This window comes from Chenopodium album, chromosome 17, assembly GCF_948465745.1.
Source record: "Chenopodium album chromosome 17, dcCheAlbu1.1, whole genome shotgun sequence".
In the NCBI taxonomy this organism is placed as follows: Eukaryota; Viridiplantae; Streptophyta; class Magnoliopsida; order Caryophyllales; family Amaranthaceae; genus Chenopodium; species Chenopodium album.
In genome coordinates this window covers 8496386-8514664 of record NC_137850.1, presented here as the reverse complement: position 1 = coordinate 8514664, position 18279 = coordinate 8496386, and the positions used below count along the sequence as shown (strand labels likewise).

At 36.4% G+C, this 18279-nt stretch overlaps 1 protein-coding gene across 1 annotated transcript; it reads left to right on the top strand.

The window, feature by feature from the left end:
- Positions 1–1856: 1856 nt before the first annotated feature.
- LOC145587547 (uncharacterized) lies at positions 1857–8803 on the top strand. The gene is made up of 7 exons (XM_081644280.1): positions 1857–2195; positions 4516–4571; positions 4663–5558; positions 6180–6375; positions 6485–6670; positions 6790–7163; positions 8243–8803. The coding sequence occupies exons 1-7, from the start codon at positions 1981–1983 to the stop codon at positions 8381–8383; spliced, it is 2064 nt and encodes a 687-aa protein (XP_081500406.1). The 5' UTR covers positions 1857–1980; the 3' UTR covers positions 8384–8803.
- Positions 8804–18279: the final 9476 nt, after the last annotated feature.

The following is an 18279-nucleotide window of genomic DNA, read 5'->3' as shown; positions in this document are numbered from 1 at the left end:
AGATTCTTAAATGGCTCCCTCGATGAATTTGACATGCTGAAAAATTTACCCGATGATCAAAAATTAGATTGGATCATTTTGTGTATAGATGAGTAGTAGTGTTGTAAGTTTAGTGATAATTAGAGTTAAGTTGGAACTTATGTATTGAAATTTGGAATTTGGAATTCCATTGTTTCCCAAACAACAACTAGAATTTGAAATTCTCTTGTTTTCCAAACAAGTATTTGAATTTGAAATCCTAAATCTGAAATTATCATATTTCCCAAACAAATGATTTGAATTTGAAATGTAGAATTTCAATTTCGGAATTTGAATTTTATTAGTGGATTGCTAAATACCGCCGACGTATTTTATCAAACCGCCAACAAAAGTGATGTAGGGACAAAATTACCCTTTACTCATCCACACTTTACTTTCTCTCTCCTAAGTCCATTATCACATTATGTCAAAAACTCAATAGTTAACCACCACAAAACAACCGCCATTGCCACCACTACGGCACTACCCACGCCACCACAACAACAACGACCACCACCACCCACCGCACCATCACCGCCCACAACTACCACCACCCACTACACCATCACCGCCCACGAAAACCAAGAGGGCAAGAGGTCGTATCAGAATGTTTTGTGTTGCCAAACCACCAACAGCTACAACAGGTCAGCAATCATCAATTATCGGGAAACGATGACCCACCACTGTCCCTTGTCGCAGGGGAAGGTGGTTTTTTAAATTCCGGAGACTAGCACAACCGGCACTCAAAACCGGTCACCTAGGAAGGTAATCGGTTTCCAACGCCGGTTGACCACAGTAATCGGCGTCCAAAATCGGTTACATCCCAAGTGACCGGTTTTGCACGCCGATTGACCATGGTTGACCGCGTGCAAAACCGATTACCGTACCGTGGTGTTTAATCGATTTTGGGTGAGGCTCTGCTTCAAATCAACACAACTAGCTGCGGATACATAAACAGTAGCTCATGAAGACATGTATTGCTTAAAGAAGTGATTGATTAGGTGTATAAATAAGTTCATATCAGATAGATGTATAAAAAATATGGCTGCTCTTAATAATTTCAATAGTGTATTGTAATTCATCATAATAATAAACATCTTTTTGCTTGTTCATGTTTTGTCAGAATGTTGCTATTGTTCTTCAACAAGGGAATTTTTAGTTGACTTAAACATTTTGAACCCAATCAACGCCCAAGTTGGGTTGCTATCTAATTAAATCAGTATATAAGGTTTTTGTTGAGAATTTCTACAACAATTGAGTTGCTTATTCCAATTCAATGTTTCAGTCCATAAATAATTATCAATAATTCTATTGTCGACTATGAAAGGCGGATATTTTCTTAAAACAAATTGGAGGTAAACACCACTGTTATTACCTCCGATCACCGCCGCCGCTGGGCCCGGCGCTCTCTTCTTCTCCGACGTACAGTTGCTCTTGTGGTGGGAAGTGCTGGTTGTGGCCCTTGTGGGTGATGAGAGAGAATAAAATAAAAGAGAAAGAGGAAGATGGGTGGGGGTATAAGTAAGGCTATTGATGTCCATTCACTTTTAATGTTGGCGATTTTAATAAAAATTATTGGCGGTATTTAACACCCCCTTTTATTATTTGAAACGAAATCCACATATCCAAACGCAACCTTAATGAAATAGAAAGGATAAGAAAAATGGTATAAGTTAGTAAAGGTATTTTTATAATTTTACTACTTATCCCTAATTTATTTCCCATACTTACCAAACATGAGATAAGTATTATTTATCCTTGTCCTATTTATCAATTCCGTATCATTTATCCTCGTTCCTTATCCCTCCTCACTTCATAGCTCATACTACTGTACTAGATACTACAACTGCCCTTCTCACTTCAGACCTCAAACTCTTAAACTCCCCTATCAATGGCGTCGGAATCCATGGAAATCGCCATTTGAGCTCCTCAAACTCAACAGTCAACAACATCATCATCACCATGGAAACCAGCAGAAGAGACAACAACAATGGCGGAGCTGCCGCCTCTTCGCCATCACCGCCGCTCCAAAAGCCTGCAAAGTTCGCCGTGTATCAAAATCCAGCTCTTTCCGCCGCCCTTACTTCCACCAGTCTCCGCCCTTCCTCCTCCTATTTCCTTAATCTCTTCTTCCTTTCATCTGCTTCCGCCTTCGCTTTCTTCGCCTTCTCTTCGAGGTATTCTCCTCTTCTTCTTTCTCTTTTGCTTGTCAAATTTGATGAATTATTGTTGTTCTTCCCTAATTTTGGATTTCTGATGCTTTTGTGAGGTTTAATTAGGGTTTTGTTTGAATTCCACAATTCTAATTGGAAATCTATTGCCTGTGCTTGGTTTCTCAATTTGGATGGGTTCCATTTGATTTTAGTTGGAATTTAAATGTCAATTGTTGAACGTGTATTTGTGAACAAATTTGTGTTGGTTATTTGATAGAGTAGAGTTTATTGAAGCTATAATTTCACGGTTAATTTCGGCATCATGTAATTATTTGATTGTTGATTGTAGATATATTTAGGTGATTAGAATGAATTTTGTGGCTGATTTTCAATGCACTTCTGGAATGTAGCTGCCAAGCTATCCAAGAGAAAACTATCTGTTTCAGTTTACCCGATTTCATGGTTACACTGTTTGGCCGGAATCCTCTTTCCACAATCATGTCAAAACAATTTATGGGATCCTTAAAAAAAGCAATTTCATGGTTACACTGTTTGGCCGGATTCCTCTTTCCACAATCATGTCAAAACAATTTATGGGATCCTTAAAAAGGTTATAGAGGACTAAACATATATTAATGAACTTATGTGAAGTTTATGGAACTATGGAATGCATGAAACACGACCTATTAATGTAAAAGATTTCCTGCCTTAAGTTAAGGTGGAGCATTAAGTATTTTTCTTCTTTTGGTGGAACAAGGAATGGGTAAGTTGATGATAGACAGATTTATGTAGTGAAGTTTTCTTTATTCGAAGCTTCTTTGAATGGATTAGTTGTTTTTCCGTATGAAACTAAGCTTTAGGCATTACAAAGTTGTTTTTCAGAAAAAAATTAAGTTATAGTCAGACACAATAAGTGATAAGTGTATAAAAAATAAATTGTGATAACAATTACTTAAATTCAAATTACCACTAAATTAAGTTTAGATAAGTTCTAATAAGATCGTACAGTTTAGCTAAGTTCATAATAGATAGGAAAAATGTTCAAATCTCAATCAAGTGAATAGAACACAACCTTAGACTTCTCGTGTTCTTGAGCATCTACTTCATGGTGTCCAAGCCATGAAGTTGTTAGCTATGTGCAATGTTGGTATGACACTTGAACGCTTCATTGTGGACTGAAATCATGAAACAATTTCATATAATGGTCATGAAGTTGTAACCTATGTGGAATGTTGGTATGACTCTTAGAGTCTTCATCGTGGACCTAAATCATGCAACAATTTCCTGTATACATTGTTTGTACCTTTGGTTAGTAGCTTTGTGAACCCATTTTCTATTATTTGGTCTGACATTCTTAAACTATAGGGGAATATTGGTAAATGTACGGAATCATCTTAAACCTCCCCCCCCCCCCCCCCCCCCCCCCCCCCCCCCCCCCCCCCCTCTTTTTAAAGCTCCTATAAACTAAAGTTACAAGATGAACTCTCCTTTCCAATCATTTGGAACATTTTTTTTTTCAGCAAGGTAGATTTCAACGATTTGATTGCAAATTAAAAGAGGAGATTATTAAGATTATGTGGAGCTGCCTGATTTACATAGTCGGAGTGCAGAAGCTCCGTGCTTGTAAATGCTGTACTGTGTCTGCCACAATATCACTTTAGATTTAATTTTTATCTACTTTAGGTTACAGATTGCTGAAGCTTTATTCCTTGGATCTCATACTTGGAAATGCCTTAATTTATCATTAGTCATGGAACATGGTTAGAACCTCTACTTTCTTTATATTTGCAATGCATTTTTGAGTGCAACCTGAAACAGTGAAACATGTGTTCAGAATCAACTAAATTATGACTATGAACTTTGACTTATTTGCTTGTCAATTCCCCATGACAGCAGTGACATTAAATGACTGAGATGCTGTTTCTGTGACTGTTACCAATATATCAATTGCTATCACATGTTATATTCATATTTATCTATGGCTGTAAAGAATGAGTAAACATTTTTTGCCTGGCATAAAAATAGGAACGGTCTTGTTGGTAGAGGTTTGGCACATTATTTGATTGATTAAGCAGTTGGTTGATTCAAGATGCCTTATCCTCTGAAGCTGTAACATTGTTTTATCTGTTTTAATGGAAGTATCCCATGTCCCTAGAAAAGGGACACAGCACACTTTTACACCATTCCTTTGGGTATGCGTGTACACACAGACACTGTTTGTCAGGTGCAAGTACTCATAGTGCACTTACAAAATCTTGCCATGCATTAAGATATCTTGCCTTATCATAAGTGTTTAACTTGTTTAGCTGACACTTCCTTTTTTCTCTTTTGGTGGCCACTGAAGGGAACACAGGGTCATTGACAAATTTAAAGTCAGCAATTTTTCTGAAGAGATAGCTTGTAAGTCATATAAGAATTGCATGTTTTCTTTCAAATTGTGGCTGACATAAGGCATTCTGTACTGTGTTAACTTTATATGTTTATGCCTCAGATCTATTAATCAAGTTAGCGAAAATTGTGATGGGTTTAACTTTCATAGGAGCTTCTGCTGCCCTTGTCAAAGCTATTGCCTTTTCAACAGCTAAAGTTGGAGCTGGTGTTGTAGTAACATCTTCCTCTAATGGGACCAAGTTTGAAACTTGCCTTTCAGATCATCAATTGCGGCTTTTGGGAGTAAAAAAATTGGATAAGGCTGTACCAGAGCAGTCCAAAAAACCACCTGTGTCCAAACCACGTGCTGCTTTAGATCCACTCATTCCTCTTCACCAGTCATCGTTTAGCTCTAGTCGTTTATCACGAGTTGGTTCTGAAAAGTCTAGCAGTACTGCTCTTAAAAATAAAACTTTTGTTGTCCCTTCAAAGCCATCCAATTCTCCTACTCATGCTGTTTCTCCTTCCTCACCCCAGCTGTCATCAGCTAAGACTTCAACTGGTTTGGATCAGTTGGTTTCAACACCTTGGTCAAACAAGCGAGCTTCTCCCGCTAGAGAAATTTTAACAGAAGACGAACTTGAACACTTTCTAGCAGACGTGGACAAGAAAATCACTGAATCTGCCGAAAAACTGGCAACTCCTCCTCCTACTAGGAGTGGTTTCAGTATAAGCAGTCCTAGTACAATTTCTGGTTCAGCTAATACATCTGGAACAACGAGAACAACACCCTTGAGACCTGTTCGGATGTCACCCAGTTCACAGAAGTTTAATACTCCTCCGAAAAAAGGAGAGGCTGATATACCTACTCCTTTATCAATGGAAGAGATGACTGAAGCTTTTGAGCATCTAGGCATATATCCGCAGATTGAGGGGTGGAGAGACCATCTGCGGCAATGGTTTTCTTCTGTTTTACTAACCCCTCTACTGAGTAAAATTGAAAATAGTCACAACAAGGTTTGTGCTCACTTGCTCACTCCTCAATTTACATATATTGCTGCTTTTATGAGATTTCCCTCCTGCAGAAATTGTATGCATTCTGCCCAATTTTTCATGCTCTCTTGCTTTCAATTGTCTTTCTTAGTGGTACGTCTATGCCATTCAGTGTTAAGTCTGTTAACAAAGCCAAATTAAGAGTGTACTGCTCCAATTAACTTGACATTTCTTGATATTGGTAATATCTACACATAAGAAATACCGTACTTATTTAATTATGAGTTTTTGCGAATGTGTATGATAATGACATTCAAAAGGGCTATGTTGTGTTGTGTATATGTGAGGCTTGTGGGCTTGAAAGCAATGTACTGTGGTTTGGTCATTGAATTTTATGGAAAATTTAAGCTATCACTTACGGATAAATATTTCCTTTCAAACGAAGTGTAATAGTTGATTCATTCGGAGTTGTCTATGGTCTTAATTCTAATTTCACAGTATTGTTTATATGTTTGATTCTGATTTATTGTTCAATTTGGTCTAACAAGAATGGAATGTGCTGTGTAAAGTGTAAACATGGACTTGAAATGCACTTGATGGTAGTGTCTCTGTTTTGGCTTCTTATACAGCATCTGTTGTTTTTAGGTAATGCAAGCAGCTGCTAAATTAGGAATATCAATCACAGTGACTTCAGTAGGTAGTGATTCTTCTGGTGCTGAAGCTCCTAGCATGTCTCCGGCAGATCGTGCTAAAGAATGGCAGCCTGCATTTTCTACAGATGAAGATGGGCTTCTTCACCAGCTACGAGCTTACCTTGTGCAGGCTTTAGATTCATCTATTCGTGAGCACCCCTTCCTCAGATTTACCCTGTCTCCATCTTTATATTTCCTCGTATAAGTTGATGCTGGTGATTACAATTTTTGTTTTTTCTTTATTCTAACTTTCTTTAGAGAATGTGGGTACTGCCAATCAGCTACAAACCCCACAGCAGAATGCATTTCTTCCTACCATACAGGAGTGTGTGGATGCCATCACCGAGCACCAGAGGCTGCTTGGTTTGACAAAGGGAGAGTTAATCAAAGGTTTGCTACCGCAAAGTAGTGTTCCTGCTGAATATACAGTGCGAAGGATCAAGGGTACTTGCGTATTTATTATCTAATATTTGTATGGATGCCCTTGCACAGATCATCTTAAATCATTATTTGAAGGAATTGAAACCTTAACTGTCAGTTTTTACTTGTTGGCAATTTTATAGAACTAGCTGAAGGGACTTGCTTGAGGAATTACGAGTACATGCGAAAAGAAGAGGCTTCTGATAAAGCAAAGAAGTGGACTATTGAGCTTCCATCTGACTCAGATTTGCTGTTATATCTATTTTGTGCTTTCTTGGAGTATCCAAAATGGATGTTACATGTTGATCCATCATCCTATTCTGGAGCTCTGTCTAGCAAAAATCCTTTATTCCTGGGAGTTCTGCCTCCTAAAGAAAGGTTTCCAGAGAAGTATGTAGCTGTATTATCAGTTGTCCCCTCAATACTCCATCCAGGATCCTGTGTCCTAGTTATTGGAAGACAATGCCCTCCAGTATTTGTGATGTATTGGGATAAGAAATTGCAGTTCTGTCTTCAGGTAATATTTGTAATTAAGTCTTGCTACTTTCCTTGGTTTAAAGAATATATATGTAGTATAATTTTTCTCTTGTGTATATTGATTTTGAAAGCTGTTTGCTCTTTATATATGTCAGTTCAGTCTATATGGATCTGCTGGCTGAGATGATCTGATTGGTTCTTCTTTTTTAGCTTTTACGATGTTCTGAGAACTTGAGTCTTTTAGGAACCTCTATGGGATTTGTAAGGGATTTGTAAGAGATCTGATTGTTTTATGATGGAAATGGGGTTGGTTGAATAATAAAAATGTAAAAAAGCAAAATTGAGTATAAGTGTGGAGAGAGAATATAAAAAATATTAAAATATGATATGAAGGGACCACTAGTGGGGAGGAAAATTGTACAATGTTGTTAAAAGTTTCCAAATAAGGGAACGGATCAAGTAATAAAATACGGCCACAAAAGGAAAGTGGAGCAAGTAATAAAATACGGAGGGATTGTACTGTAAAAGTGTAAGATGTGGGCTACTTTAGCGTCTAGCAAGAGTAAGTTCATAAGGAGAGAAATATTTGCCTTTTTTGATATTTGGCCTTTCTAGGATGAATATAATTTAAAAAAAAAAAGGTACTTTCTCTGTTTTCTATTACTTGCAACACAACCTTTAGGCACGCATTTTAGGCGGTGATTAGTGGAGGTAAACGAATGATTTTGTCACAAAAATTTTTTCACCAAGAAAGAGTTAGGTACCATGTGCTAAAATTATGTTGATTAATTTGTTCATTTACATTATATAATCTCGACCTCAAAGTGCGTGCTTTAAGGTTGTGTTGTATGTAAACCCTCCCGCCTTTCTTTCTCCTCCCTTTGTCTCCACCATATACAAATACACCATAATTTATATTGTAAATTCAAACCTAGTGTGTGTAGGGTATATTCTCTAAACCCTACCCTTTATTCATAACACCTGTTGAAATGCATGCTCCATTTGTTTTTGTCTTCTGCTATAACCAGTGTTGATTTAAGTCTACTTTTTTGGACATTGAATATTGCATGTCTTAAAATTCTTTCAAAAGTCTCAGCTTTAGTTTCTTATTACTTTCAGGGGAGAACCGCACTATGGGATTCTATCTTGCTTCTTTGTCACAGGATAAAGATTGCTTATGGTGGGCTTGTTCGTGGTGTACATCTTGGCTCTACTGCATTAAACATCCTGCCACTTCTAGAATCAGAAGACGATAATTGAATTTTGTTACGGCCTTAGTTCAATACAATATGAAGCCCCTCTCCCTAAAGTTTACATTGTTTTACATCTAACTGATGGAGTAGTTTAGGCATTGTAGTGAGACAGCTGTTTTGAGCAGGCACAGACTGCATGATTGTTGCTTTTGGGGCTTTTCTTTGCCCTAGGCCACAATTTTGTAAAACGACTGGTTTACATCTGACCTAGTTCATTAGGGGATTGTACTTTGGGCCTTCTAGTTAGTATGATAATTGCTAATATTGTGATCAGGTGACAGGGTTTACGTATGATCTAGTTCATTGGGGGTTTGTAAGTTGGGTCTTCTTGTTAGTAAGATAGTTGCAAATATTGGTGTGATTAGATGATTATGCTAATCTAGGTGTATTTTGACTACCTTCTTTGCCCCTCCTCTCGTATGAGCAGATTGTTGCTGTGATGGACGTAATCTTGCCTTTCTAGGTATGTGTTTGACTAACAAAGGATTAATTGATTTTTGGTATCTATCTAAAATTTTATTTTATTTTGATACTCATCAAAGTTACAAAATATAGATTTTGGTACCACTTAACAGAATTCGTTAGGTTTCGTTAAGTACGGCCCATTATCTAATTATTTTAATGATTTAATTTATTTTAAAAAAAAACTTAAAAAAAGAAAAAAAATAACCTCCCACTGCCACCCCTCCCCCTCCCCGTCATCCACCCTTCCTCCTCCCCATGTCGACTGCTGGTGCCCTAACGTTGCAGTGCCGGCGACCCCACCCCTACCCCTTCCCTTTACCTCCTACAATCTTAGCAGCTGTAACCCCTGTTTTCCGCCTTCCTCGAAACCCTAGCACAACCCTACGTACAGAAACCACCACAAAACCCTTCCCTCCCTCCTATAAACCCCGATTTGGTCCTTCCCCCACTCGAAACCCTAGCAGTTAGGGCTTTCGATGGGCTTTTGATGGTGAGGGATGAGTGTTTGACCTATCGTTGGGCGGCAATGCTGGTTGCGGATGCAAAGAAGAGAATTGCAGGGCTGCTGCGAATTGATGTTGTTGTTGGCCGGCGGTCAGGTGGAGATGGATGGTGGTTTCTGTTGTTGGGCGTGAGGCTAAGGTGGCCCATTTTGCGGGTTGTGATTGGTGGTATTTGCGGTGGCTTTGTGTGTTAGAGTGGGCTGCAGTTTGTGGTGAGGTGGAGTTGGGGGAGCCGTGGTGTTGCTGCCATTAAGAGGGCAGCGAGAGGTGGTTGTTGATACAGTTGCTGTTGTGGGTTGTATTGGTGGTTGGAGTCGGTGGTGCATTTGGAGGTGAAGGGGTGGTTTTCAAGGTTGCTGACAGCCGGTACGAAAAAGGGGACTGGCAATGTAGTGGTTGAGGAGGAGGTAGGGGTTGCTGGAAGGTGGCAGGATGATAGCTGGGCTCCATTAACGGAAACCGTAATAGAAGTTAGACAGAGGTACCAAAAGCTAGACTATGGCTTGACACCATCAAATTGTTCAAGCTTTGTATTTATAAATTAGGCATCCAATTGTAATGCCCTAGTTGTGAAAAAAAATTCCAATCGATTCCACGTATTAACCGCTTTATCATCCGGATCGATAATGGAATTGAGTAGGTTGTTGGAAATCGTCCCATAAATTCATTGATGTACAATATCAAGTTGTTGCCATTAAGCTTTTTCGGCCTGCATTGGGTTTGGTTGTACGATTAACTAGTGGAGGAATAATATGATCAATGACCATATTAGCCCATCAATGGAGTTGAAAGAGAGTCGACTAGTTGTTATATTGCAAACCGTCGTAATCAAGAACAATAGGCACACATGCATGTCTTGATGTTAGTGACTAGGGTAGCTGGGTGAAGCTTGGAGTTATCAGCCATAAAAGAAGATGGTGGCCGAAAATTAAAGAATGAGGGAGGAAGAGAAGAGTGGAAAGGAGAATTAGGTTAGGATCATAACCTAGACTTGTAATACCATGAGAAAATATGAGAATATTTGATGTGTCTTTCTCATTAGTGATAAACCAATATATACAAAAATATTCTAGGTTAAACTAGGAAACTATACACAAGATAATTACCATAATACAAGAGATAATTACAAAACAATGTATAAATAAATAGATCGTGTAAATAATCTATCAGTTCATTTGCTTTAACAATTAAGAATTTCTTTAGTAATTATTGTAGCTGATTTTTGCTGATTGAGCAACTCTTCAATTTATAAATAAACTTAGTTGTTTCTAGGAATTGAACTGACCAATCGAATAGAAAACAAGATTTTAATTAACTACTATTTCTATATAACATCATTGGCTAATATTTCGTAACGAAAGATTATAAAGTCATACTTGCGATGCATTTAATAGCTTTGCTCTTTCCTTCAATTATAGGTAAAGACTATAAAAAAACCCGGTCCACATTAGTATTATCGTGGACCGAATGAAATCACGTGACTTATCAAACGTTTTTTTTTCTTTCTCTTTCTTTTAATTTCCTCTCTCCTCCTGACAAATTATTTTCTCTCTCTTCTTTCTTTTCTTTTTTCTCTCCTCCTTTGATGTTCTTTGTATTACACTTCAACAATGGTGAAGGCAAACGAAGAGGATACATATGATCATCAATTGGGCGGCCTTTCAAAGGTAGTTTTCGATTAATAAGTTTAATTTTCTGTGTAAATCGTCAGATTCAGTTTAATTTAACTTTAGATTTTCAATTTTAGTGCTTAAAATTCATTTTCAAGAGGTATTTTAGTATTTGATTCGATTTTTAGGGTTTAGTTTTTATTAGCTTAATTCTACTTTATTTTTTTATTTTTTTTTTAAAAAATAAAGTTTTGATTTTCTCTCTTGAACTGTTTGTAGTTTTAGTGTAGAATTTTGATTTCGGTGTTTGTCTTGTGTATTGATTTTAGTCGAAAAACTTTAGAAATTGTGGAATGTGTGCTAATGCGTGCAAAAAAAGAAAATAATTACTGAAATTTTTGATTGATGATTTTATAAGCTTAGCATGCTTACTCCTCATTATATATAGCTTGTTTTGTGTGAAATAAATTATAAAGCGACTTACAATTTTTTAGATAATAATCGAAATGCTTCTTGTAAAATTCTCTTGTATATTGCATGATGCTTGACAACCATAACTTATTTGTACTTGGTTAAAAATGTCAAGCAAATAAATATGATTATAAAAAACAAAAACTTATTATATCATATTACTCCCTCCGTCCTTTTATTAGATTCCCATTTCTCATTTTTCATGGAAATTAAGGATTTTGTAGATTTCTTAAATCATGTGATTGGAAGTATCAAAATACATTAAATGCATTAAATAACAAGTGAGAGAAAAAGAATAAAGAGGTTAATAAATGACAAAAAGAAGAAGAAGTACCTAGACAGATGAAGAATGAGGAGAGAGACATATGTTGGTGGATTAATAAATGCCAAAAGTATTTGGCATAAAAAATCAGTAAAAATTGAGGATAATTTGGGGATTAAATTAGGAGAATAAGGTTAAAATTGTAAAAATTTACTTACTAAAAAGGGAAAGATTATAACAATAGGACTTTAATTTTGATTTGTAAAAAAAGGAATAGTGGACTCTAATAAAAGGACGGAGGGAGTAAGTGATTAACTTCTTATGATTTATGTGATGCATTGGGTAATTTATCAAATTAAAATAAAAAGTGACTATATCAAATTCAATATGATTATAAGATATAAAAAGTGATTATATCATATTAAACTGATTATATTTTTTATATCAAATTAAATAAACTAATAAAAGTGACTATATCAATATAAATATGATTATAAGAAATAAATAATTGTGATAATATCACATCTTTCATTAATAATAAAGTTCCTCATATTTATTGTGCATGTTTATTTATAGAAGAGATTAAAGGGAGGTGGAAGACCAAATATGCTATTTTTGGATTTGGACTGTGTTGTTTTCGTGTCGACCAATTAATATGCTCTTGTTTGATGGTTCTTATGGGTTTGAATGCCCTTTTTTGAATGCTGTAAGTTATGTTATTTTATATCATTTTGTCTATGCTATGAAAATAATTAGAGTTTAGGTAAGGAATAATGTTTTACTACCTCCGATTTTTTTTAGTTGCAACTTTGAAATATTTTATATGTCACAAATAATACCCCAAAATTGCAACTTATAAAAATCGGAGGTAGTATATGATTATTAATTTTTAGGAGAATGAAATATTGACTCCTATTTTGGTCACTATATCATAAATTTAAATTAAATCTGATTATAAGAAAAAGAAGAAATTAGAGAGGATTTTACAAATTAAAATTAAATAAGATAATAGGAAATTAGTGATGATTATACCCAATCAAAATGGATTATTAACTCAAAACTAATTATACCAATACAAAACTGATTATGCCAAGCAAAAACTGATTATGCCAAATCAAAACTGATTATGTTGTATATGACATAAAAAGTTAATAAACCAAAAATACTAAAACAAATGAACTTTTGGAGTTGTAGAACTAAATTCTTTATGTCTTTTTTTCCCTTTTTTGTTGGCTTTTTGTATAAAACATAATACCCCTTGATTATGTTGTTATCTTTCCCTTTGGTAGTTGCTCTATCGGGATCCAATATAGTTAGTCCTGATGATGACGATGCTTGATGACTTCTATATACACCTAAAAATGTCTCCCCGAAATCAAACCTGATGATGAACAACCTTTCACCGCCATTATTGATCAGGTTGAGGATTAAATCCCGGGAGTGCTTCGAATCCATATTCAATCAAACCCAACTCACAAAATAGTCAATGGATCAGTCCTAATGTTTAGTCAAAGCATAGTCCAATTTATATTTTGGCTCGTACCTTTTACATTCATTTCTTTATATTTATTAATTGAGCCTGATTAATGAATAATAACCTGAATAAAGCCTGGAACTATGAAACGACACTTAAAAATACCGATTTTAATTATTAAGAATTAGGTTAGGAATGAATTTAGACGCATTTTGGGAAGAATTGTGCACCGCGACACGACGCTCTGTACCGCGCCACGGTGGACAATATCGTGACACGTTGTCCAGTAATGTGTCATGGTACAAACACCGTGTCACGGTGCCCAATTAGGGTTTTTCCGTGGCGCAAATATTTTCTAGGGTTTCGTATGATCCCCCGGTCATTTCTTCTATAAATACCCCCCTCATTTCTGCAGTTCGGGGCATCAAATAATTCTCTATTCTCTCTTCTATGCTGTAGCCTAAACACTAGCCTACCCTATTCTCTCACAATACTTCCCCTAAGCACTCCAATGAGTCCATACTTTACCCGAGGTTTTGTCCTTAAACCAAGGCGTGAAAGGTAGAACTATTAGAGGGTTTGACCCCAAATCAACTTTATTTAATTTAATTCCATTATTGTTGTATTAATTTCCTTGAAGTTACTAACGCATTTATCATTTTGTAGTTGCAAGCAAATATAATCAAAGTAAGGAATCATGTTCCTTTTATTTCTATTATTTTTCTAACGATTTTTATATTATGTTTGTCATATATTAATTGTTGGATTTATTGTTGAAATCCTTTCAATATTAACGTTTATTCTATTGTTATAATGATCACTATATTTCATGTTAAAGGGAATATGTAATCGAAAATCACGCCTAATAGGATAATTTGGACAATCGGGTTAGGTTCCTTTTTAATCTTGTTATTAAATCAAGTGATCACAATATTTTAGAATTATATGTTGCATTAATATTCAACCAGTTTAGCATAATTATAGTTTGGAGCAAATTGAATATTTGTTTGCATGCCTTTGAGATCGCAGGAAATACTTTTCACAATAAGAATCGAGTAGAGGCCGATACGGGCGAATGTGACTCCATGACTCACTTCGTACCATCATCCCCGATCCTCCTTTCGTGGTTCCGAACCATATGGAGTTAGTAATCTTATGGATTATGAATGAGGTGTAACCTTCACGGGTCAATCGTTATTGCCTATCGTTGTCCCTTATTCGTGGTTGCCTTTTATGATCCGTGAACGGTTTACAAGTTCCTTAAAAACTTGTTGGCGGCTCCCTACTTTCCTTGTCCCTAATCGTTGTCCCTAATTGTATATGTCAATTCACACTTCCTAAGAGTCCCAAGCATATTCACACATGCTTAACGTAGGCGTACTTCGAACGACGCCTACAATTTGGCGACTCCACTGGGGAGGATTCTTGGTTATTTATCGATTTGAGTGATTGGTATTTAATTAAGATGAGTGGATGAGACTTGAAATATTCTTGAAAAGTATTCCTGTGATTAAATTGGCATTTTTTCATATACGTAGACGTTTTAACGTCGTATTTTAGGTTCGCCCGTAAGAAAAGTTGAATAACCTGATTGCGAACGAAGAAGACAGAGGCACCAGCTAGATTTCCTGACTGCCGCGCCACGGCATGACTGCTGTGTCACGGTGCTTCCTGCCGTGTTGCGGCAGCCCTGAAATCTTTCCAGTAACTTTATTTTTTATTTTTTATATGACAATCAGCTTCCTTTGATTTTTCTGAAAAACTGTATGTGTTCTACATGCATTTTAGCCCCGGGGAATTTAAGCTCCATCAACCTAAAAATGCTCATGGCAATAAGGGTTCATCCGAGTTATTAAATTCACCTAAACCATGGAGTCGAGTCCGATTTAATCACGAACTTGCGAAGCCGCCCGTTGGCATACACCCTCAAGGGAGGCTGCCTTGCCAACGTGTCCAAACTCTTAACCATGGTACCCTTTGACACCAAAAATATTGACCATAGTTGAATATAGATCTTAACCTTAGGTTACGAACTTTTTCTTTGCATCATCGTGACTAAGTGTTACTTGGTTAATTTGTTGCTAACCATACATGTGTTTGTTCATTTTGTCATTTGGACTAACCTGTGACCGAGGATTTTTAATTCCACATAGTATTTAGCACGAATTTAAAATCGAATAAAATTCATGAATCGGACCAAGGACTGTCCACCGTGTCACTGCAGAAATGTCGTGCCATGGTGTTGTAGGCACCTAATTGTGTCTCCCCAAAAACCAAACCTAGTGATAAATATCTTTCACGTCATTTAATTATCGAACGAAGTGAAAGTGTGAAAAGTCTAGTGACGCGGTTATTTTTAAAATTCTTTCTTTCTGTTTTTGAAAATATTTCTTTTTATACTCTATTTATGAAAATAGCCAGTCCAATTTAGTTTGGTCCATGATAAGGGTCCAATAATAGTGTAGTTGGATCGGGCTCGAAAAGAGCTTTCCAACGATATATTATAAGCCCAATTCTGATGAATAATGAGGAAGTTATGGTCAAAATACTAAATTGGGCCCTAAATGAATTTTATATGCGGCCCAATGATCTAGAGGAGGGCCTATTAATTATTATTCATAAAGTTATTAGAATTAACTTTAATCTTCTAGAATAATCTAGAAGGTTCTTCTAAATTCTAATGGAATTAGGATTGATAATTATATTTTTACAGAGTTTTACTTGGAATAAAATAAGTGTTTTATGATAAACCCGGTTTCAATTTGATAAACGTGGAATTTACTGCTTAATCCTATTAAGAAGAGGATTCCAGCGCGTTTTATTTCTAACTTAGTGCAAGGCGATAAGCCTGTCGCCAGACAACAAAGTCTGTCGCCTGGCGCTGGTTCCTGTCGTCTGGCGCTGGCTCCTGTCGTTCTCGATAGGAGGTTTTTTATTCCGGATGGAACTCCATTTCTTCTCTGTCGGTTTCTGGACTGTTTTCTTATAAATAGGGTCCTTGACCTTCGTTTTCACAACCACCAACAATCATCTAATTCTATTATTTCTCTCTCTTAAGCTAGAAGCTTATTCTTCCTTTTACAAAATTCCACATTCACAAGTTCTAGACACACCTAGCCAAGTTCGAAGTTGCCTCCGCCCTAGATGTGAAAGGTTGATAATTTCTGAGGGTTTGGTCCCAAATCCCTATTTCAATTATTTGATTTAATATTTTCCTTGAAGTTACTAACGTGTGTATGTTGTTATTAGAAAGAGATACGAGGCATCCAAGTAAGTTGTTATAATTGCTATATCTTTTGAAAACATGTTTATATTATATTAATTCCTAGTATCATGTTAGGATGCTTTTATTGTTTTCTAGTATCATGTTTAGGTTGCTTCCTATTCTTTCTTCTATCATGTTATTATCATGTTAGGTTTAAAGCTTTGATCTTTAATGTTTAGTGACATGCTAGGGTTTGTTATTAATCATGTTAGTATCATGCCTAGGATCTTGCTATTATTATTAAGCTTTATGATTGAGATTATTGTTGTTATTATGATGATTGTTATTATTGTTGCTTGATGTTATTGCTTCATCACGCCTTTTATGCATGTTTAAAGGGAATTTGTACTTGTAATCACGCTTAATAAGATAATTAATAATCTTGTTTAGGCTAATATGATTATAATTCAAGTGATCGCCAATAATAGATTTGTTTGTGCATTAATATTCAACCAATATAGATAAACAGGTTTAGGATTAATATATTAATTGTATGTTAGTCAGAAAGCGCACATGAATATGAGAAGAATAAAGTAGAGGCCTATTTTTAGGGTAGGTTCAATCTCTTTAAGGTTGGATTTGTACCTTCATCCCCGAATATCCAGTCATGGTTCCAGACCATTGTGGAGTTAGCGATCTCATGGATCGTGAGGGGGTGTAACCTTCACCCTGTGAACGGTTTACAAGTTCCTAAAACTTGTTGGCGACCCTTTTGCTCTAGCTTCCTTCCCTTTGGATGCCACCATGCTTAAGTGTATGATCAGAGTGGGGCTTAAGTGTGGGATGCTTGAAATATTCCCTACAAGTGTTCAGCCCAGTGCCGCGGTGTATGATGCACCGTGTCACGACAGTGGCACCGTGCCACGGTGCCTAAGAAAAGTTCCCGTGAGTCTTTTTTGGTATTTTGTGCGTATTTATGTGGTCCATATGTCCCGTTTAGTGTCATGTCTAGATGTACGGTTATAACACGCGTCCATAGCCCCACCTAATCACCCACAAGTCAAGTCCACACACTTTTTTTTTTCGAGTCATACACCATGTAATTTATAACCGTAATTTAGGAAGGTCTTGTGCCGTTTTTTTCCCTTTTTTTAAGGAGTAAGTTGGATGGTATCCTCCCATACATACTTTTATTTTCTAAAAAAAAAAACTTTTTGAAAAATTTCTTGCCTTTTGTTTTTCCGGATGGGTTAAGGTTGAATCTAGTCATTAAAGGTGCGTTTGTTTTTAATATCGCAGCACTTGGTCGAGAAGAAGAGGTAGGTTGTTACGGTTCGAGTCACTGCCTCAACAACCTCTTAAACCTAAGAGGCGTACAAGGAAACCATCGCAATCATCTCCACAGAATCCATCTTCGTGTCCAGTTCATCTTGAATTCATTCTAATGGCTACTAGGTATGAAGTTGAGAGTATCAACAAGTCCATCGCATCACTCACTACCATGACACAAACACTCAATACTAAGGTCTCCACCATGGAACAAAGTAGTGTCATTGTCGCTGCAATGGACAAGATCAAAGAACAAGTTAATAAGATTTCTGAGTGTAGACACCTACTTTTGGCCTCTTGTCCCGAAAGGAAGTGCAATGATGTTACAAAAATCTGTTCTTCATGCTAGATCAAAGTTGAAGTGTTTATGGACTATGAAATGCATTATGAAGTAAGTTAAAACTCATATTTGAGACCAAGTTATATTAGAGCCTTTTCCGATTACTAATTAGGCCTAAAACGTGCTCATACATGTTTAAACTTGATTAATAACAGACCCAAATGCAGCAAATGCAATGATTCGATCCAATGGATCTTACATTGTTGAAAATCGAGCCAAACAGACAAAACAACCGTCATATTTC